This window comes from Colletotrichum phormii (genome assembly GCF_030913505.1).
Source record: "Colletotrichum phormii strain CBS 102054 chromosome Unknown BDP81scaffold_3, whole genome shotgun sequence".
Lineage (NCBI taxonomy): Eukaryota > Fungi > Ascomycota > Sordariomycetes > Glomerellales > Glomerellaceae > Colletotrichum > Colletotrichum phormii.
The window spans coordinates 555,111-576,933 of NW_026851445.1; the positions used below are offsets into that span (position 1 = coordinate 555,111).

At 55.0% G+C, this 21,823-nt stretch overlaps 6 protein-coding genes across 6 annotated transcripts; 3 read left to right on the forward strand and 3 right to left on the reverse strand.

Moving 5' to 3' along the window:
* Positions 1-849: 849 nt before the first annotated feature.
* Positions 850-1,895, reverse strand: BDP81DRAFT_445946 (class I glutamine amidotransferase-like protein; the record flags this gene model as incomplete). The annotated part of the gene is made up of 3 exons (XM_060592012.1): positions 850-1,081; positions 1,143-1,644; positions 1,760-1,895. 3 exons carry the CDS (start codon positions 1,893-1,895, stop codon positions 850-852), a joined length of 870 nt encoding a protein of 289 aa, XP_060449557.1.
* Positions 1,896-1,991: 96 nt separating this feature from the next.
* Positions 1,992-6,438, forward strand: BDP81DRAFT_457901 (tuberous sclerosis 1; the record flags this gene model as incomplete). Its single annotated transcript, XM_060593344.1, has 5 exons — positions 1,992-2,008; positions 2,588-2,606; positions 3,277-3,807; positions 3,864-5,961; positions 6,299-6,438. The coding sequence occupies 5 exons, from the start codon at positions 1,992-1,994 to the stop codon at positions 6,436-6,438; spliced, it is 2,805 nt and encodes a 934-aa protein (XP_060449558.1).
* A 1,949-nt stretch (positions 6,439-8,387) lies between these two features.
* BDP81DRAFT_310069 (ABC transporter) lies at positions 8,388-12,476 on the forward strand (the record flags this gene model as incomplete). The annotated part of the gene is made up of 4 exons (XM_060583601.1): positions 8,388-9,233; positions 9,295-10,071; positions 10,151-12,385; positions 12,450-12,476. 4 exons carry the CDS (start codon positions 8,388-8,390, stop codon positions 12,474-12,476), a joined length of 3,885 nt encoding a protein of 1,294 aa, XP_060449559.1.
* A 220-nt stretch (positions 12,477-12,696) lies between these two features.
* On the reverse strand, positions 12,697-14,574 carry BDP81DRAFT_309790 (uncharacterized protein; the record flags this gene model as incomplete). Its single annotated transcript, XM_060583573.1, has 1 exon — positions 12,697-14,574. A coding segment is annotated over one exon (1,878 nt), but the record flags the coding sequence as incomplete, so codon positions are not given.
* A 2,213-nt stretch (positions 14,575-16,787) lies between these two features.
* BDP81DRAFT_309769 (glycoside hydrolase superfamily) lies at positions 16,788-18,203 on the forward strand (the record flags this gene model as incomplete). The annotated part of the gene is made up of 2 exons (XM_060583571.1): positions 16,788-17,779; positions 17,966-18,203. The coding sequence occupies 2 exons, from the start codon at positions 16,788-16,790 to the stop codon at positions 18,201-18,203; spliced, it is 1,230 nt and encodes a 409-aa protein (XP_060449561.1).
* A 650-nt stretch (positions 18,204-18,853) lies between these two features.
* Positions 18,854-20,674, reverse strand: BDP81DRAFT_445951 (obg family GTPase CgtA; the record flags this gene model as incomplete). The annotated part of the gene is made up of 1 exon (XM_060592013.1): positions 18,854-20,674. The coding sequence occupies one exon, from the start codon at positions 20,672-20,674 to the stop codon at positions 18,854-18,856; it is 1,821 nt and encodes a 606-aa protein (XP_060449562.1).
* Between the last annotated feature and the right edge of the window lie 1,149 nt (positions 20,675-21,823).

Consider the following 21,823-nt stretch of genomic DNA (forward strand, 5'->3'; position numbering starts at 1 on the left):
CTCATCGCTCTGTTCCTGAGTGCACTAATCATTCGCAGCTGGCAGAAATGCTAAAACCGAGTGCAAGGATGCACTGCTCGTGTGTCGAGCAGATGTGGAGTCAAGGCATGTCACGCGACGTCCTGCCATGCGTAGATCTCGGACTCCGAAAGTTTGAGCCGGACAGATCAATACTCGCTCTCGCCAATTCAGTCTGTATTGCCGATGCCCAATCATGAGAATCTGCCGAGCTGCTCCTCTGCAATTGCGGACACAACTGTCGAGTCTTGGCCGCCTCATTCTGAGGTATCTTCGACTACATCGAGATGTACAAGACCAGCGGTACACTCACCTCCCTATCCGATGTTTTACCTGGCACGAGCAAATAGCCAACGAGGCAAGAGCAGTGCCGATCAAGGATTGGCCTGGTCCGTCAGAGCTCCAACCCCAGATTCCAAGACCAGACGGGTTATGTAAGGCCGCGCACAAACCTGAGTCTAATCTCCACTGGTTTATGAGGGGAATTGGGAATGCCACAGCTGGCAGTTTTTGGGATTGAGAGACGCATTCCCCCCTCCGTTGCGATACCATTTCAATCCGTTTGTTTAAGAGATGTGCACAATTCCTGCGGGACATGGGGTTGACTACAAGTGGAATTGTGACTGATTTTGGACTCACACGACGGACCGCAGAACTTGTTTCCCGAAAAAGAAGTAAGGGTGGATTGTACTAATAAACACAGCATTGCTAGCAACATGGAGACGCAATTATCCCGTACACATCTGGAAGGCTTTTCCCGTCCTTCTTACAGATCTTCGTGAATCATGATGAACTTCTACCATCCATCTGTCATGGCTATTGGTGTCTGACTTAGACATCAAGGCCGTCAACAACCACACCCTTGTTCCAGGTCCAGTTCATGTAGCGAGCGGTCTCCTCGGCCGAAGCGTCGTCGACAAGAGCGCTAATCAGGTACAGAGCGGCATCGACGCCGGCGCTGACCCCACCGGCGGTAATGACACGAAGGCCGCCGAGACGCATCGCGGCACGGCGGGTAATGGACTCGCGGCGGCCGGAGCTCTTGAAGGACATGCTGCCCTTTCTATTCAATGAGTTAGCTTTGCTGATAGTAGTGTAGATAGGAGGGGAATTTGGTAACGTACCTAGCATTAGAGGGTCGGCGACCGGAGTCGGACTTGCGGCGGACATAGGGGTTCTCGTCCTCATCTCCAAGCTCGAAGCGGAGGTTGTTCACGACGTAGCGAGCATCGTCAATGACATCAGTTCTCTCAGTGAGGTTGCGGGTAGCGGCCTCGCTGCAGAGGATCTCGAACTTGGTAATGTAGTCGGAGTGGGTAGTGGCGGACAGGCCAGCGAGGACACCCTGCTTGGCGAGGAAGAGGGAACCAGTGCAGATGGAAAGGAGAGTACGCTCGTGGGAGGGGTCCTTCTGCTGCAGCTCGGAGAAGGCCTGGATGAGAGGAAGGGGCTCGGAGTTGTTCTTGAGAATGTTCTCACTGTCGCCGCCAACAATGACAAGAACGTCAAAGTCGCTGAGGCGCTCATAGGCCTCCTTGAAGGGGATCTGGGTGCCAATGGTAACACCAGAGTCGGAGACGACCTTGGGCTCTGCGGCCGTGATGGTACACTCGAAGGCCTTGGAGTCTGCGGGGTTGGGCACTGATTAGCATGGCTGGGTCACAGCGGCGTGGCGGAAGGAGCGGGGAAGGAAGTGAGGAGGAGCTGCCCAGGAGCTTTCAGGAACAAGGTAGGTACTTACTCTTGTCCTTCTGATCGTGAAGGGCAGTAGACAAAGCCTCCATTGGGCCTGCCATGTCAAGAAGGTCGAAGTTGGGTTGCAGGGCGAACAGAACCTCAATGGGCTCGTCCGCCACTGCAGAGCTCTTGTTTGCCATCGTGCCGGTTGTTATTGGGGTTGTTCAAGGGGGGAAGAGTAAGTAATACAGCTTGTGCTAGCTGTTGGTTTGTGTTGGAGTAATTGGGGTACCGAGATGAGTTCTCGGAGAAGGTCGTTGCCTGGAATTGGGGATTGATTGATTGATTGATTGATTGATGGGATTGGATTGTTCGTTGGTGATGATGGAAAGAAAAGAAGGAGAAGAGGGAAGCTCTGAGCTATTTGGATGGAAGGAGGGAGGGGGACGGAAGTAATAAGGGTCGAGTCATCTGGACAAAGGAGGGGTTGGCAGTTGCACCACCAACCGACCTCTCCTTCTCCTTACCTCCTTACGGTTTACCTGACCTTACCATACTTGACTTCCCGGAATGTTTACCTCCAAACGCATTACACTTGAGGTGGACGTTGAGGTACCTCATCTCGCGGCATGTCCCCCTCACCCCTTGGATCTGCGCAGCTGGCCGGCTTCAAACCAAAGCAACCCCTCCTGCCCACGCGTGCTACGCTTGCCTCCAGCTCAGCTGAGTCAACTGGCCATTGAGTGAGTGATCAGGTGCGTTTCTGGAAAAGGCCACAACCCACAACAGCTTCAAGTGGTCCAATGGTCCCACTGTCTCCCGTACGTTTTCTGGGGTCGGGTGCATCGGTGGCCCACGGTGCATGGCGCTCTTTCGCGGATTGCGGGGTTAGTCTCCCCGTGAGGTCACTGGTGGGTCCCGGTACATGCCTGCAGGGCAGCCGGACCACCGAGATCCAAGTATCTCCACTTTGAACTCTCCTCGTTGCGGCGTCGCCCGCCCTTGTCGCACTGGCAATTAATTGAGCCTTGCGAGTTGCGACAGCACTGTGAGACCCAGCAGGTTAAAGACCCACAGCAACACTAAGCGAGACCAACCAGAAGCTGTGTTGCAGGCTGTTTGGCCGCGTGCTGCCGAAGAGTGGTCTTTCGTCAGGCCCCTCCCATGCCTTGTAGCGTGCCGTCCAATGATCCAACCTATCTTATCGGCCATCTACAGCGTTCCCGGCCTTGTTCGACAGAGGGTCCCCAGCAAAGCTTGTACCTTGCATCAGCAGATTCCGTTGCCGTTGCCTGACAGTTGCATGATATCGACTTGCCCACCTGCGCCCACAGACGGACGTTGCCTTGCTTTTTCGACAAGCACCTAGAACATCGTGAGGCTCGATGAAGAGTCACCGCTAAGAAAATGGCGTCGTCAGCGTAAGTGGCCAGACTTCTTCTTCGTATTTTTCCTCATTTCCGCTCAACCTTGGTCGCTGCGTTATGTGGTGCGCGATATTCCGTTGCGCAACTTACCTGCACCTGCAACTTGCGACAACGTACACGATAGACTGACAGCGAACTCACTAGGTCTCTCAAGGACCTGTCCAAAGCCTTGGCGTCCTTCTTTGCTTCGCCTTCCCTCCCACTACCCGACGATGTCGCCGAAGTCATCGATGCCTACCTGAACAAGCACGAGAAATACGAGGATTCGAGCGCCGAGAGACTACAAGATGACTTCCTCAGCATCTGGGATAAGCACGTCAAGGGTGCACCGCCCAAGTATGCCGCCTTCATCCACGTCTTCCGTCTTCTAGTACCCGCGATCCGCACGCCGACCCGCCTTCTCAAATGGTGGAACCTGCTCAACGACCCGATCCTGGAGAACTTCACTCGGGAGAAGGGCTTAATGGAAGAGTCTCACCATGCGACGCTGGAGGTTCTGATGCTGGACGCGCACGAAGAAGACGATCCAAACGAAGAACGAGTTGTGAATCCTTTTGCCAAGAGGCTCTTGTTGTCTTGGTTGGAAAAGTACTACAAGATACAGTATGAAAGTGACTTGACTGCGCAGTCCAGCGAGCGCGCGATACGCCAGGCCTTAATTACGTATGGCAGGAGGAAGCCCAAGGTACGTCAAACATTATATTTGTTGTGAATGCGACTAGTTGTCTCATGTCATGAAAGGACTTTCTTTTCACCCTGGATACGTGCTTCGTGCGGAGTGAATTCCGCGCGAGAGCCGCCAAACTGTTGTGCGAATTTGTCCAGAGCCAGCCACCGCACCTACACCTGATACTGCAGACGCCGCTGTTCAATAATCTGCTGCGATGCCTGCAACAGGACACATCGACAACTGCCATTTCGATGGCCATCACCGCCCTCATCATGATATTGCCACATATGCCTAGTTCCTTGGTGCCACATCTCCCGAATTTGTTCAACATCTATGCGCGGTTGCTCTTCTGGGACAGCGAACGGACGGGCATCATTGCGGCGATATCAGATGAAAGCGAGCAGAAAAGCCTCGCGTCGCCTTCAGGGTGGGAAACATGCCAGTACTCTCCCGAGACCGACGATATCGAGGTCCCCCATCTCGCCAATTACTTCACCGTCCTCTATGGCTTGTATCCTATCAATTTCATGGACTACATTCGGAAGCCACAGCGGTATCTTCGTCATGCGAACGCGGCCAATCTGGACGAGGTCGAAGTTCAACCAACAGAAATCAGGTACAAGTCTGAGCGATATAGGCAAAGCCATCTTCTGCATCCCAACTTCTACACTCTGACGATCGAGTCTGAAAAGACTGATTTCGGGCGATGGATGACGAGCGAACCGGCAGAAGTCGTGGCTGAGTGTATGGCGCTGCGTTCCTCCCCAGAGACATTCGCGCCTATCGAACCGGACAGCATGCAGACGGCTGAAGGCGACATCTCCCTTCTCAGCGATGAATCTGATCGAGACGGTCTCGGGCCCGCCTTGCTAAGTGGATCCAGCTTGGAACCTGGCGCCGAGAGCTGGAGAAGCAATCAAGATCTGGACCAGAACTCGAGAGCAAGCAGCCGTGTATATTCAACCAGCCAACGACAGAGCTCTCTTTCCAGTCAGCCCTCGCACAGAAACTCCTTGGAAGCCCCCAAAGCAGACATCGTCGGGGACAGTCCGACCTTGCCCCCTCAGCTTGTCCCGTCGACCTCCCACACCCATTTGCAGGACATGATCCAATCGAACAAGGCCATCAAGTCTGGACTCCACCAGTCTTTGGCCAATGATAGCGTTCCATCACTTGCACTAAGCCATCCAGACTCAGCAGCAGAGAAGGCTCCTACTGGCCACATGCCTCCACCTCTGCCAGTCATTTCTACACCGAGGTCTGTTGCTGAAGGACAATCTCAGGTTGCGCATTTGCAAAGGCAGATTCTTCTACTCCACAATGACTTAAACTTTGAAAGGTACCTAAAGCAGCAACACATGGCGCATATTGGCGAGTTGCGCCGGAAACAGGTGCGGGAAGCTGCAAGTGAAGCCGAAACGCAGAATCTGATCTTGACGAATCGAACGTTGAGGAAACGATTGGAAGACTCGAAGAAGGCCGAGAGTCAAATCAGGAAAGAGTCAGAAAAGAGCCGAACGTTGGCCAAGAAGTGGGAGTCCGATCTATCCGCAAAACTACGAACCCTGCGTGAGGAGTCGAGGAAGACCAAGACAGAGATTCAGTCTCTACAGCAGGAGTTGCAGGGTGCACGCGAGGAGAGCGAGAAGCTGAAGAAGCTGGTGTGTGATGCTGAGGTCAAGGAGCTAAACTCAAAGCAGACTATGCAGTCCGTCGAAATCAATGCTGCCGAGAACGACCGCTTGAAGGCCGATGTAGAACGGCTGTCGATCTCTGAAAGAAATCTGCAAGCCAAGGAGTCAGAAAGACAGGCGGCAATCACATCGGCTGCAGAAGCGGAGAACCGAGCCGAGATACTGCACTTGAAGCTTCAAGCGCGCGAAGGGGAACTTCAGAAGACAAAGAAGCTCTTCCAGACGCAGATTGGCGTGCTCAACTCGAAGCTCCTGGAGGCTCATGAAGGCATTCACAGCAGAAGAAACGCCGAAACCAAGGCGGCGGTCGAGAGTGCGCTGGCTGCGAGCCGGGCAAAGCAGGCTGAGCTGCAAAAGCAGTACACGAGTCTGATGAGGAAGTACACGGTTCTGCAGTCGCAGCTAGAGGAGAACCGATTCTCGGTAGGATCTTCGAATTCTCACGGCCGTGGCGACTTCGTCTTCCGCATGGACGGTGATGGAGAGGGCTCAACGCACTCGGGCAGCCCGGTCACGACCAGAGGTAGCCACTCGGGGATCCATAGGGTCTTGTCGGAGCACGACTTCCTCAACCTGACGTCGTACAATGCGACGCCGCCCATTATGTCGAAGCCGTCGACTCCGGTTCCCTCGAGCTCGCATCTCCCGCCCGTACCTTCCAGTCCGATAGAGACGGACGAGGCCATTAGCCCGACCACGACAGATCCGAGATATTTCGGCAGAGGTGAGTCTGGAACAACGGCCCGGCTTCGGCTCCGAGATGGGTTCTGGCGGATCAACTAATCGAGACTTGTTTTTCTTTTTCTTTCCAGGTGGAGTACAGAATCGACGGAAAGATGAAAAGGGGAAGAAGACGCAAGAGGGTGGTGGTGGCGGCGGCGGCGGCGGCGGAGTTAGCGACAAGAGGGAGAAAAAGTCAGGTGTGATACGGGGTATCCGTGGATACATGTGATTAGCCAGCATGAGCGAGTCTTTGGCGTGGTCGAGAGAAGACGGAAACGTGGTCCATGAAGAAAGATACCCAATCACTAAAAGTTTTGCTAGATTTGTGGCCAAGATGAGATCACCCCCGGTATGACACACATCGTTCTTCTAAGATAAATCGCTACGGGCAATCTGGTGGGTTTAATTGCCTCTTGAGACCTAGAGGCCGCATCTGGGGCATATCTGACTACTGCTGAACGAGAACAGAAAGCTCAGCTCGTGGGAAAGCTGAGCACATGAAGTAGGTACTTGCTGTTGGGTAAAAGGACAGAGCAAGATCCTACAGAGCCTCTGACCACCATGCCACCATCCAGATACAGAGCTTCTATCGACTTCCTAGAACAGTGGCGTTCCTCAACATATCAACTTTCGGAGAATAAGAAGTGCCCGGGCTGACAAAGCAGGTAGAATATACTGGAGCAGACGACATCAGCCAAAGAAAGACTCCCTGCTACAAGAATCCGCCTCGACAATTGGAAACCAGTCAGTGGTGCGCAGCCTCATTATGCAGGAGCTCCCACGGACACGGCGGAAGCGGTCTGCTCTCTGTCTCCCTCTGGAGCTTAACACACAGCCTGCCATGACTCTATTTCTTCCGGACAAACTTGAGATCATCAACTGAATTCGGTCACCTGAACTCGCTTACCCTCTAGGAAAAGGACGGGAGCGGAGGCAGGCCCAAGGGATCAAGTGAGGCTTACGAAGAGATCAAGTCTTATTGAAAGGGACTATTCGACGAACGACAGCTTTGGTCAATCGTTCCCGAGATTGATAGCCTCAGTTTCTCAGCTTTGACTCCTTGCCTAATTGGTCAGAGGGAAGGAAGCTTGGAAATTACCTCCTGTCAAGCGCAAGCGCAAAGACATTGACGCAGCAAAGTCCGCCTCACAGAATTCCATGCCTTAGAGTTGAAAAGGGGGAATACCGATCACTTCCTTCCTCACATCGATACAGTGCACTCTGCAGCTTGCAGCATCGCCACCCGTATCAGTCTTGCAAGTGCAACTCCGAGCCCCGAGGACGTTCCACCGATGCATAAGTCTTTGCTTTGGACTGCTTACCATATTGTTACTTGAAAGATGTCTACGGAGAGTCGGGTATGAGAAGACTACCGTGATTGGTCCAAACTCGCCGATTATCTCTTAGATCGAACCCGGATTCCCGAGCGCACGGCTCTTCCGCCTTTCAAAAAACGGTGGTTCGTGAGGCCCTGGCAGTAGTTTGCATATCTGTCAAGTGTTCTGTCTGAGACAGCTTCAAGCGTGGGAAGAGCTTCCCAGAGACGAACTGTTGGAAGAGGTACGGAAATGAAAGGGGGGAATCGCATCGGACCTTCATCAAGTCCCAGGTCTATGGAAGACTGAGAATTTTACTTCAACTCGTCATCAGATCTTTTTATGGTTTTTTTACTTCGGTCTTGCCGTCGCGAAAGGAACAATCTCATCATGGTAGCTCTCAGCTCGTTTTTTATTCTCGGACCTCCACTTACACGGCCTATCGACAGCAGTGCCTCGTTTCGATTTGCTGCATGCACATTGCCATCCAGAGGGAAAACGAGATAGGGCAAAAGAAGAGGCCCAAGAACCCAGAGAAAAGGACGTCCGTCTCTTTGAAGCACGAGGTCAGACCTTCTGACGTCAAAACATCAGTGGGACAAAAAAAAAGTGATCAGAATGAAATGAAGCAAGCAGGAAAGCATCCGGACGGACGGATTTCTCACACCCCCAAAAGTAACCTTGAATTTCCTTCTCCTGTCAAAATCTGGAAGGAAACTGTCAGACTAACACACGGAAGAAAAAAGGGGCACTAATCTAGGACGGAAAGCCTCCTTGCACGACATCGACATCTATACGCCATAAACAGAAGATCAAGCTCAAGAGGCACGACGACAACACCTACGAAGGGTGGTGCCAAACAATGGCGAAGAGTCCAGTCCGAACCGACGAGATCACCTCGACGACGGGTACACAGGCTCCATTGCGAAAGCCAAAGTTTGCGGATTATCTCAGGGTCTTTACTTACGCGACAAAATGGGACTTCTTTGTCTACGTGATTGCGGCGTTCGCGTCCATCGCGGCGGGCGTGACGCTTCCGCTGATGAACATCATCTTTGGCCAGCTCGTCGGCCAGTTCACGGGCTACTTTGCCAACGGCTCGACCGTTACTACGGCACAGTTTGAGAGCCTCCTGAACCGCCAGGCCCTGTACATCACGGCTCTATTCCTCGGCCGATGGTTCCTCAACGCCATCAACAAGTTCTGCTTTCGCATGATTGGCATCCGGCTCTCGTCCGCTATCCGCCTGCACTACCTCCGGTCGCTGTTTGACCAGTCGATTCACGTCATTGACTCGATGCCTCCCGGCGCCGCCGCGACGGCTATCACGGGCACGTCTGCCACCTTGCAAATCGGCATCTCTGATCGTCTGGGGACGTTCTTACAGTTCAACGGCACGATCTGGGCCGCCCTGGTCATTGCCTTTATTTGGAGCTGGGATCTCACCCTGGTCACTTCCTCGCTGATCCTGTACATCCTCCTGGTTCTGTCCTTCTGCTTGCCGGTAATTGTCAAGGGAGAGACCGCAACGACCGAAGCTGATGCTCAGGGTACCGCCATCGCCAGCGAGGCTCTCGAAGGAGTGCGGTTGGTTATGGCTTGTGGTGCTCAGAAGCACATCATTTCTCGTTACGAGGGATGGGTGCACGAAGCCAGGAGACGGGCTCAGAAAACTGCTCCAGTTGTCGCAATTCAATTTGGCCTCATTGTACGTCCTCCCCTGTTCAGATAAGTTCCCAAAGCGTAAGCGAGAGCTAACATGATTTCAGTTCTTCGGCGTATTCGGCGCTTTCGGCCTGGCTTTCTGGTATGGCACTCAGAGATACATCGCCGGCGCCCTCAGCGATGCCGGCGTGGTTGTCGTGGTGCTCATGTCAGTTATGATGATTCTGACTTCATTGGAGAGAATTTCAACACCGGTCATCGCTGTCAGCAAGGCCATGGTCGCGGCCTGTGAGCTCTTTACGGTGATTGACGCTCCTTTGCCGCCTTCTGGCACTCTGAAGCCGGAAATCGACGCAGAGGATATTGTCTTCGAGGACGTGGCATTTGAATATCCCAGCCGAGCCGGCGTCAAAGTTCTCAACTCACTGAGTTTCCGCATCCAGCCAGGTCAAAACATCGCCCTCGTCGGGCCATCTGGGTCAGGCAAGAGCACCATCGTCGGCTTGCTGGAGCGGTGGTATAGTTTGAGGGAGCAGCACGCCTTGCCCCGGGTTGTTGAGGATTCGGCGTCCGAGAAGCCGGGAGCTGAGAGCGTTGAGAGCGTCACGGATGAGTCCAAATCGCTCATTCGACCCGAGTTATCCGGCTCAATCACCGTCGGCGGCGTGAACCTGGAAGATCTCGACCTCAAGTGGTGGAGATCGCAAGTTGGTCTGGTGCAGCAGGAGCCTTTCCTCTTCAACAACACCATCTTCAGTAACGTCGCAAATGGTCTCATTGGCACCGAGTGGGAGAAGGAGCCTGAGACGGTGAAACGGGAGCTTGTTCGTGACGCATGCCAGGAATCATACGCCCATGAGTTTATCAGCCGACTACCTGATGTGAGTTCATCGCTGCTGTCTCTCCCCTTCAGTTGATTGCGCTGGGGAACATCTGGACTGACTTTGGACTTTTTAACAGGGCTATGATACGCGAGTCGGTGACGGCGGAGCGAAGCTTTCGGGTGGCCAAAAACAACGACTTGCCATTGCCAGAAGTATCATTAAGAAGCCGCGCATCATCATCCTCGACGAAGCGACCAGTGCTATCGATGCCAAGAGCGAAAAGATAGTGCAGGCAGCACTCGACAGAGTGACGCAGGGTCGAACTACCATCACCATCGCCCATCGGCTTTCAACAATCAAGAAAGCCGACAACATTGTGGTATTACAGAAGGGCCAGGCGGTCGAGCAAGGAACACATCAAAGCCTCCTGAGCGACCCATCCAGCGTCTACAGCTCCCTCGTCAGGGCTCAAGCATTGAACTTGTCAACGCCTGGAAAGTCATTGTCCGAGGCATCCACCTCTGGGCTTGATTCGGAAACAGAGGAGAAGGTCAATGGCCATGAACATTTCAGGAGTGCCGCCTTTACCGACACTGCCGAGGGTGATTCGTCTCACGAGTCCCGAGGCCTAGTCCGTAGCTTTGGCAAACTTCTCTTTGAGAGGCGAGCAAAGTGGACGTCGTATGCCGCCGTCATCTTATCTTGCATGGCGACCGCGGCCGGCACGCCGATACAGGCATGGCTGTTTTCCAAAGTCATTGCCGTCTTTTTACTATCTGGCGACGAGCTGAGGAGACAGGCGAGCTTTTGGGGTCTGATGTGGCTCGCTCTCGCCGGAGGCGTCGGTCTCGCGTACGTCGCCCAGGGCTGGGTAGGCCTGCGGCTGCAGTACTTTGTCAGCGCCGAGTACAAGAGGCAATATCTGACCGACATGCTTCACCAGAAGGTTAGCTTTTTCGACCAGGATAAGAATTCCCACGGCGCCCTGAGCGCCAGAGTCTCGGGCGACGCGAAGCTGCTGGAGGAACTCCTCGGGCTGAACCTGGCCATGTTGCTCTCTGGTGTCTTTACCGTTCTCGGATGCGTCATTCTTGCTCTCATCTTTGGCTGGAAGCTCGGTCTGGTTGCCATGTTCATCACCATGCCCATCATGTTGGGTGCAGGTCTCTGGAAGTACAGACACGAGGTCCAATTCGACAAGATGAACATGGCTGTTTTCGGAGAGAGCTCGCAGTTTGCCACCGAGGCCATTGGGGCAATCAGAACGGTCTCTTCCCTCGGCATGGAGTCCACCATCAACGCAAGATACGAGAAGCTCCTCAACGGTCACATCCTCGAGGCACGCCGCAAAGCACAGTGGACAGCTGCGCTGTATGGGTTTGCCGACAGCGTGAGTCTCGGTTGCCAGGCGTTGGTGTTCTACTATGGTGGCAGGCTCCTTGCTACTGGCGAGTACTCCATGGAGTCATTCTTCGTCTGTTTCATGGCCATTATCCAGGGTGCCGAGGCGGCGAGTCAAACGTTGGCCGTGGCGCCCAGCGCTGCGCAGGCAGCCGCAGCCGCTGATCGCATTCTCGACGTCCGGGAGTCGGCAGACGTCGGCCAGAGTGCGACGAGAGGGGTCGAAGACATTGCTGAGTCGGAAGGTGGCGTGCGGATCGAATTGCAGGATGTCCATTTCAAGTACCCTACGCGCGATGTCGTCGTTTTCGAGGGCTTGAACTTGACGATTGAGAAAGGTCAATATGCGGCCTTTGTCGGACCCTCGGGATGCGGTAAGACGACAATCATCTCGCTGCTGGAACGCTTCTACGACCTAAACCGCAACCACGGTTCGATTCTCTGCAATGGCGTCGATATCAACGAGCTCGACGTCTACGACTACCGCCGGAACCTATCTCTGGTCTCCCAAGAACCCATCATGTTCCGGGGCACGGTCCGAGACAACATCCTCTTCGGCATCGACGACCCAACCGCCATCTCGGACGAGAGGATCCACGAGGTCTGCATTGACGCCTTCATTCACGACTTTATCATCTCGCTGCCCGAAGGATACGATACCGACGTCGGTGCAAAGGGTGTCTCCATGTCGGGCGGCCAGAAGCAGCGCATCGCCATCGCGCGCGCCCTCATCCGCCGTCCAAAGCTCCTGCTCTTGGACGAGGCCACGTCGGCGCTCGATTCCGAGTCGGAGAAGATTGTGCAGGCGGCGTTTGAGAGGGCGCGCGACGGCCGCACCGTCGTCGCCGTGGCCCACCGGCTGTCGACGATTCAAACCGCCGACGTGATTTTTGTGTTTAGCGAGGGGCGGGTGGTGGAGAAGGGAAGCCACAGCGAGCTCATTAGGAAACAGGGCGTATACTGGGAAATGGTAAGTTGTGCTTTTGTTCTGCCTAACTTTGATGTTGCTTTGCTAACATATTTCGTGAAAACAGTGTCAAAGTCAGGCATTGGACCAATAGTTTCGGTCCACAGTAGGAGCAAGGCGTGGGAATACTTGCAGTTGGAAGTAAACGAAGTGAGAACATGTGGAGGTCTTGAGCAGAAATCATACTCATCAAACAGGCAGCGTGTTGTAAATGTACTGTTGTGTTGTTCAGTTTCATTATCGGGGGTATCAAACTAGCATATTTAGAGACGTCACTTGAATCTACTCTAGAAAAATACCTCTCTTCCAACCTCTCAGCACGGCCTGCCAATTGGTAACCTCGAGTCCATGTCACCCTGAGCCACGGCATTAAACAGGTCCAAGATGAGCAGTCCGCTATGCATCGTGAGAGGTTGCCGCTTCCACTGGGCCTCCCCGCCATCTCTGGGGATATCGGCCGCCTCTTCCACCAGCTGCCATTTCCCCGCAGCCTCGTCTCTCTCCATGTACCGCAACACGACGCGGTCGCCGCTGTCTTCGAAGACGAACTCGCGGCGCCATAGCCGCCGCCACTGTTCATCAGGCGTGCCCATCGCGTTCACCCGCTCGACGTGGCGGTTCCGCAGGGCCAGGGCGTACAGAGCGCGGATGCTCCATATACCGTCCTGGCCCGGATATTCCTTCAGTATCCACATGGCCTCGTCGCGCACGAGGGGGTCGCGGCAGAAGAGGGATATGACGAGCAGGCACCAGCTCAGGCTGCACTGCAGCGAGAGGTGATGGGCCGGGTTTGTCTGGAACTCCTTCTTGGCGGCCCTCGTGGCGATGTGCGCGAGGGAGATGTACTCGCGGTACAGCGGCGTTATAGCCCGGGCGCTCTTGTCTTCTATGAAGGCGGGCGCGTTGCTGAAGATGTAGACGCCCATGAACTCGATGCGCAGGAGGATGGCGCGGAGGTAGGTGGGGGATCCGACGTCGACTTGCATGATTTGGTTAAAGAGGGGTTGGAAGCCCGTGTTGAGCTTGACCATGGACTTGTGGAAGTTTTCGCAGAAGCTGACGATCCGAGGATTCCTAAAGAGTTCGAAATGAAGCTTGTTGATGGTGACGTCGTCGTCGGCACCGCGGAGGCCAGAGGTTTTGAATACGTCCTCCATGACGGCGCCCATGGCGGCTTGGTGACGTCGTATGGCTGGCCATATCTGCTCAAACTGCTCGAGGGTGTCAAAGGAGTCGGGATACGAGTCTGGTGAGTTGGCGGCTTCGCTCTGCGTCTGGTTGAGGAGCATCATGAAGGTCTCCATGGTCTGCTTTGTACTCCGCAGGCGCTTTGCGAGATTTGGGAGGGGCGGACCGTCGACGATACGACCCCTGAAGACGGTGCGGGCCTGCTTGGCTAGGTGGTTGAAGACATCTGCCACGGCGCCGATGACGGGCTTCGGGTTGGGGGCCAGGTCGGCTAGGCGATGATGGGCGTCTGTGTCTGTCACGATGGCGAGCAGTAGGGACAGGGCGTGGTTGACGTGGTCGAGGGCGGCTTTCCTGTTGCCCCTTAGAGTCTCAAAGAAGAGGAGGAGAACGGACAGGAAGACGGCGTCCTGAGCGGAGGCCCGTCGGCACTGCATCTTGAGAGAGTCGCAGTAGTGAGCCACAGCCTGGAAGTAATGGGTGTCCCCTTGGGCGATGGGTTGGTCGGGTACGGTGATGGCATGGAGAGAGACGTGGGCGGACTGGCGATACCACACGCTCAAGGCACCGATGGCCATGGCGGCAGAGCGGAGTGTGCCATTGTTGCGGGACAGCTGCGGCAGCATGACTTCCCACAGGTCGCCGGTAGAGACAGCTCTCATCCAGGGGCCTCGAACCAGGCCGACGAATTCCTGGAAGTAGGACATGCTGTTGTCATCGCGGAAGTCGACCGTGTTGGTATTCAGTTTCGTCTGCGCCGTGGGTGATGCTGCTGCACGAGGGATGATGGCCTGAGTGGAATTCCAACACAGCTCTGCGGGCCCCGAGGACTTTTTGTTCTTCTTCTGATCCGGGAGATAACCTTCACATTGACCCCGGGTTTGGAGGCAGTTGGTACAATGTGGTTTGGATTCGTCACATTTAATGTGGCGTTTCTTACATGTAATGCATCCAGTGCGTACTTTGCGTGTGCTTGTACGCGATAGCTTCACTTTGGTCACACGGACGGCTGGCGTTGGCTCGGGGCCGTGTTAGAGTCCGAGATGATGGACCTGAGAATGTCAGTTGACTTCTTATGACTGATGCCGATGCTTTCATTCCACTTCTTACCCTTGTGGGATGACGGGTAGTATTGCCTTGTATTCTGCCATGGCGATACGTCCCCACGATAAGCGTTGGTTGGCATCTTTTGAGAACGTATCCGTAAGGCGAGTAATTATCGGCCGGTACCTTATGATGACAATGTGAAGTTGCCTAGTTCCCTGTCCCACTTTTACCCGTCTGACGACGGGACGTTCGATGAACCAAATTGGGCACTTTATCGACCGAGTTGCCAGATGTTGCCAGATGTATTTCTAAGTTGCCAACTGTCCGTCAAGAGATTCCAGTCGCCTCTTATATTTGGCGCTTTGCTGTCCGTTTCCCAGTTGGCGATGACCATCTCCTTCAGCTAGGTGGGGTCAGTCCAGAATAGACGTGATGACATCGAGCATTGAATCCATCCCAATGGTTCAGGTCAGGTCTTCTTTGCCGGAATGATCAATGAAAAGAAACGTGATGAACTTTGCAGAATTAAGGTCCAGGAATGCAGTCAGAATCAGCCCCGGCGTCTACTACCCAGAGCCCCTGCATAGTAGGCAGGGAAGCAGGCGCTTTGCTTGCATTGGTACCTGCAGATGTCACGCTGCTTCCCTGCTCTATGGCTTTTCCCTCCAGTCCTCAAAACTTCTTTCCGTCGTCAATATTTCCTCGGCCGGCTTCTCCTGCAGCAGTATGCTTTCTTCCAAAGGCATAATAAATGCCTGAGTTCGCTCTTATTCGGTTTGTGGGCAATGGTCGACAGCGCCACTGCATCAACACGTCGGGACGGGAAGAGCAACTTGGGAGGTTGCTGATCATTGCAACACGAGGATAGATAGATTGGCGGGATTGACAACTAACGATTGACACATCAAACGTCTCGCTCGTAAATTTTTTTTTTGCAGAATAACCCCGCGGGACAACGGCACCAAAACAACTCGGTAAACAGTGGTGAGTGACAGACAGTGTGATGGCCTGAATGGAATGTCCCGCATACAGGTGGAGTGTTTGTGTTGGTCACCGGGAAGGGCATCGATGATCGTGGTTGCTGGAAAATACGGGGGAGGGGCGCCACGGCCTGGCCGGACGACAGCGACAGGGGCATGGGGGTAGGGAATAGTGGGTGTGGACTGCTAAATATGGGCAAGCCAGCAGGGACCCACCCGGCCGTCCCAGTTGGGAGCAAATGGAAGCCCTGGGACGCCGGTAAAATGGGATGGCAGCCGTGATTGGGTCGGTGTTTCGACCGGGCCTGCCCCGAATGCCTTGCCCTGCGCCCAGCGTGACCTCATCGCCACCATCGTTCCAGGGGCAAGACCATACCTTATAGCACCTTTTGTATGGTGCTAAAGTTGTTGTGGACGGAGTAAAGAATACAGTCCACACCAGTGACCTCACCTTGGCTCGTTCCTGCATGTGAGTTGTGTTGTTGTTTTGATGGAGGTACCTTAGGGGATGAGGAAGAGACACACTAGTGCTGTCACGTTGGTGCGGTGGCACCACTCAACTGGCTTCTTTACTTGCCTCTTTCAGACTTTTTTACCTGTGCCATCCTTCAAGGTTCTTCTTGTTGAGAGTGTGGCACGCGTAGGAAATCCCAAAGAGCGGAAGAGAGCTTCCCAAAGGGGAGAGACGGGGAAGCCCAAGGAACAGGGAACCCTGCAAGACACCCAGCTTCCCAAGCTTGTGATGTGATCTGATCAAGCATCCCTCCTACTGTCTGGGGAATCCCTCCTTACCTGCTCTGCCCTACCCTGTCACTTGCTTTTTCCCTTTTCTATCCTTTCATCGCCCAGCCGACTTCATCACTCTTCTTCCTCCTTACCTTCACTGTCACTCACGATACCTTACCTGGCCCTCATCCTTCTCTATACCTACGGGACTCTGGGACAATCTCACCAATCCGTCTCTCGTTTTTGGAATACCTTGGACCTACCTGCCTGCCTCTTGTGTATTTACTCGTAGTCAACACTTCGTACTCCTACTAGAGTGCCCGGTCTCTCCTCCAACTGTAACTTTGGATCTTGCCGCCAACCTTCAACCGAAACCCAATTCCACACAACGCTCATCATTTTGCCCACCTCGCATCACATCGTCACCGTTGTAACACATCAAGACCTCCTTCAGCGTTGCAAAAATGCGCGCCTCTCTGAGCTTGGCGGCTGTGTATGCCGCAGCCACGGCCAGCGCCTTTCAGGGGTTCAACTACGGATCTACCTTCATCGACGGTAAAGCGAAAGCACAGTCAGACTTCGAATCCGAGTTCAAGACCGCAGCTAGCCTCGAGGGCACCAATGGCGCCTTCACGTCCGGTCGTCTCTACACCATGGTCCAGGGAGGAAGCACTAACGATGTCATCTCTGCTATTCCCGCCGCCATTTCCACAAAGACGACTCTTCTGCTCGGTCTGTGGGCCTCCGCCGGTGATGCTGCTTTCGCCAACGAGCTTGAGGCACTGAAGAAGACTGTCTCGCAGTATGGAAGTCAGCTGAATGGCCTGATTGCTGGTATCTCTGTCGGTAGCGAAGACCTCTACCGCCACTCGCCTACCGGTATCGCCAACGGCGAATTCTCCGGCGCCGAACCCAGCATTCTCGTCAAGTACTTTGAGCAAGTCCGAGAGGTCATCAAGAACTCGCCCCTGAGCAGTGCTCCTATCGGTCACGTCGACACATGGACCGCCTGGGTTAACGGCAGCAACAAGGCGGTCATCGACGCCTGCGACTGGATTGGAATGGACGCTTACCCCTACTTCGAGGACACCAAGCCCAACTCCATTTCTGACAGCAAGGACCGCTGGGCCGAAGCTTTGGCTGCCACCCAGGGAGCTGTTGGTGGAAAGCCCGTTTGGGTCGCTGAGACTGGTTGGCCCGTCAGCGGCAAGACTGTTGGTGCTGCCGTTCCATCTCTCGAGAACGCAAAGAAATTCTGGAATGACGTCGGCTGCCCCATGTTCGGCAAGACAAATGTCTGGTGGTACACATTCCAGGACTCTTCTCCAACAACACCCAACCCCAGCTTCGGTGTTATTGGCTCGACCTTGACCACCAAGCCTCTCTACGACCTCTCATGTGACAGTGTCAGCTCTAGTTCATCCGCATTGGCCTCGGCCTCCTCTACGAACACTGCGTCTGCTAGTGCGTCTACCCAGGCCAGCAGCGCAGTCTCAGCATCTGCTACTGCAACGGCTACTGCTACAGGAGGCGGACCCGGTGGTTCAGGTTCAAGCCAGCAGAGCTCTGATGCTGGTACCGCTACCACTCTCTCGACTGTGGTGCCTACTGATGGTGGCTCGGGTGGAAGCGGTGGTGGAAGTGCCACTGCTACGGGCACTGCTACAGACGGTGCTTCGCCTTCTGCCTCTCAGAGCTCCGGCTCCGGCGGTGGCTCCGGCGGAGGTTCCGGCGGAGGTTCCGGCACTGGTGGCCCCGGTACTAATGGCACCGTCAGCGTTCCAACGACGGCACCGACGGTTGTCCCTGGTAGCAGTGCAACCACGACGACCTTCAGCGTTGTTGTTCTGGCTGGAGCGATTGTTCTCGCCATGTTGTAAGGCCTTCGTGACGAGGAGAAGAGGAATTGATCTCAGCATGATCATTATTGACCTTGTAATATTCTAATTGTTATTCGGGTTGACTTGGAACGTGGGGGACGTACACTTGGGAGGCAGAAGTGGTCTGGAAGGTCGACCTCTTACGGTTGAGCAGCAACTCCTAGGCCTTGCACGGCTTTGGGTCTTCGAGCACGTGTCCAAACCCTGGATACTGAGTTGGATGGAAGCACCTACGCATCCTCGAGGCGATAAGAGTCGCCCTAGACGGAGTAGTCATTACGAATGAATGCCAAAAAAGTTTCTGATGTTAAATTCTGAGTGTGGATTCTACCTCCTCTCTATGCATTCCACCTCCCTTATTGACTGCACCTGAGGTACTTTCCTGGATGAATGACCGAAGCTCTGTAGTGCTGGAGACGTCTTGGATACACCTTACTGTATCCATACATTCTGAGTTCGGCAATTCTGCAAGGCGCAGTCATTGACGTTTCCCGTACATAGAACTGCCTTCTTGTTCCGGTACTCGAAAACCGGGTTTCAGGGGCTGGACCAAGTGAAGCAGGTAGAAAGAGCACAGCACGTTCTTTCATAAAGTGGCATTATACGGTGGTGATACACAAATCATATGATACAATTATCTCTCTTCTCCTTTACTCGTCGAGTAATCCCACAGTCCAGTGGACAATCCGATCAACACCCTGGCCATTGATAGCACTAATGGGAATAGCGGTGACGTTCTCCGTCCACGCATTCTCGATCCCGCTCGGGTGCGGCGTGGTCCCTTGCTTAATCTCGTCGAGATAGGTCTTGAGCTCCCTGAAATTCTCCTGCGTCTCGGGGAGGTCGGCCTTGGTGGCGACCACGTACCACGGCTTGGCCGCGATGTGCAGGCCTGACTCCTGCCGGGGCGCCGGCGGGGCGTCGGCCACCATCATGGTGCCGGTGCCGTGCGTGCCCCGCAGAGCGGCCTCGCTGCTGGTACCCGAGTTTAGGTCCCAGTCGACGCGGGCGTCGATCTCGCGCGCGCGTTCTTCTTCTTCGCGCATCTGCGCGTAGAGGCCGACTTCGTTCCATAGAGCCTTGAGTGCCTTGACGGCGGGGCCGGCGGAGAGGTCGACGACGAAGGCGAGCACGCCGGCACGCTCGACGTGGCGTAGGAACGCGATGCCGAGCCCGCGGTCTAGGTGGGCTCCCTCGATGAGACCCGGGATGTCGGCGACGGTGAACCGGGTCCGCTGCTCGACCAGGACCTCCTCCGCGCCGGGTTGTCCGCCGCCGTACGCGGGGTCGGCGGCCGGGTACCGCTTGTAGCTCTTGATCACGGGCCGTCCCTTGTAGCTGTCTAGCACGACGGTGCCGATGTTTGGCTGCAGCGTCGTGAAGGCCCAGTTGCCGACGCGCGTGCGCGAGTTGGTGATGGCGCGAAGCAGAGTGCTCTTACCGGCGTTGGGCAGTCCCACGAGCCCGACGTCGGCGAGGAGCTTGAGCTCCAGCTCGATATCCATGGTCACGGCGCGCTCGCCCTTTGTGGCGAAGATGGGCCGCGGAAACTCGCGCGACGTAAAGTGCGGGTTGCCGAGCCCGCCAATGCCACCGACGGCGAGCAGGATGGGCTGCGGAGACGGGCGCGACAGGTCGAGCTGGATCGGACCAGGTGGCTGGTGGTAGAGACGTGTGCGTGTGGGAGCTTTGGGTAGGGATATCGTCTTCAGATCCGACTTCGAGAGGCCGGGGTACAGAAGAAACTTGTTGCGATCCGGGTCTTCGGGCTCGTCAAATTCATCCTCGGCCTGCCTTTTCGCCTTCGCCTCCCTTTCCGCCGCCATCTCTTCATCCTCCTCTTCAATTCCCTCCTCCAACTCCCGCCTGGCCTGCTCCGCCAATTCAGCCTGACGGGCCAATTTGGCCCTTTTCTCGGCCTTTCTTTGCGCCTTCATGGCGCGCTGCATTATCGCATCCTCAGCAATAGGGTCCTCCCGGCTCAGCTCGCGGACGACAGTACCAACTGGCACAGTGATGATGACGTCGTCGCCTCGCTGACCGCCTTTGGAGCTGCCCTGACCAGACTTTCCCTTTCCTGCTCGAATGAAGCGCCGCCTAGCTAATTTGTGCAGTGACGTCTCGCCGTGTACAGCTTGGATGTAGATGTTGCCTCCATGACCACCATCGCCGCCATTGGGGGGTCCGTCGGGAAGGTATGCGTCGCGGAAGAAGGAGATGCAGCCGTGGCCACCAGGGCCTGCGTAGAGGGTTACCGAGGCTTTGTCGGCGAAGATGGGCTGGGAATAGTCGTCGGGAGCTGGGTTGAGTCTGGTGGATTTCGATTCTTGGGCTACCTGGGTGGAGCTATGGCGGCGACTTGCGACTGCTCTCGCAGCGAGACGAGGTGCAGCGGTACTCTTGGAAAGAAATAACGAAGGGTACAGAAACGGGAGCAACACCGCATGTCCGCCCGAACATCTTGGCGCCATGTTTCGTTTCTTGTTCGGCACCAGATGATGCCGGTCGTTGTCGTCGCCGTTATGGTCGTCGCCGAGTGCCTGTGACTCGGTGGGATGAGACAAGCTCGAAATTTTGGATGCCCTGCTTCCATCCCATCTGAAGTGCCTTATCCGTAGCTGTCGATAAGATAAGAAGATGGGTTACATAATCTGGCAGGGGCGGGAGCAACCGTTGTGAGACCAGGATCAACGACCGAACGGCATTGTCAAACGGGCCAGTGCCCAAATCATCGGGAAACAAACTGGGGCTGACATGATATCCGGCGCCGCGCACTGCCTCGTAAGCTCCCCTTGAGTTGGCTGGGGAAGATTAGAAGACTGAAAAGGGAAACGGGACCTCACTTGTCTTTTCAGCCTCTTCAACGTCACTCCTTCATCTCCCGACTTTGAGATGCGGCTCCATGAGGGGCCACTGTGAGCCTGTGAGGCAAATTCGACCGACTCAGGCAGAGGCATGGTATCATGTATGGCGGTGCAGCTTACCAATGGCGACTTGCCACAGCTTCTTTTCGAATCCATAATCTGACAGAAAGGAATTGCTCGGTTATGTTTTGCGCGCATGCAGCGGGCTCTAATCGAGAAGCGAGGTGCATAAGGTAGGGCAAGATGCGGTGAGCCAACCAGCCTGATCCCATGACCCAATGCATTGTAGGGCCATCAGAAAAGCAGCGGCCATCGTCGAGACCAAGAGCATCTTGCTGGAAGGGGCCGGTGGTGGATGAATAGTCGATGGAGAGATGCCAATAGGTAGTATGGCACTGAGAGCACCTAGGTAAGGTAAGTTAAGGTGGCCCGAGTTGGGCTTGATCTTCGATACCTTAAGGTAAGGTAGGCGTTCGTTGGCGTTCTGGAAGCACACGTTCGGACGTTGCATCAGATGGAACCAAGTGGTTCCCAGCTGATCAGTTACAATAGGTAGTGACTTGCCCCCCTCCTTCCTGTCTAAGGCACGCAGTAGTGTGGACTGGTTCGTCCCTTGTGCATCGTACTTTCCCTCAATGAGATGGATGGTGTTGCTGGCCTGGTATCTCCAAAGTTGGGCCACTTCCATTGACGAGAACCTGTGGAAGGTGCTCTGGTGTCTGGGTCCAGGTCTGGGAAGACGGGGCAGTCACAGTC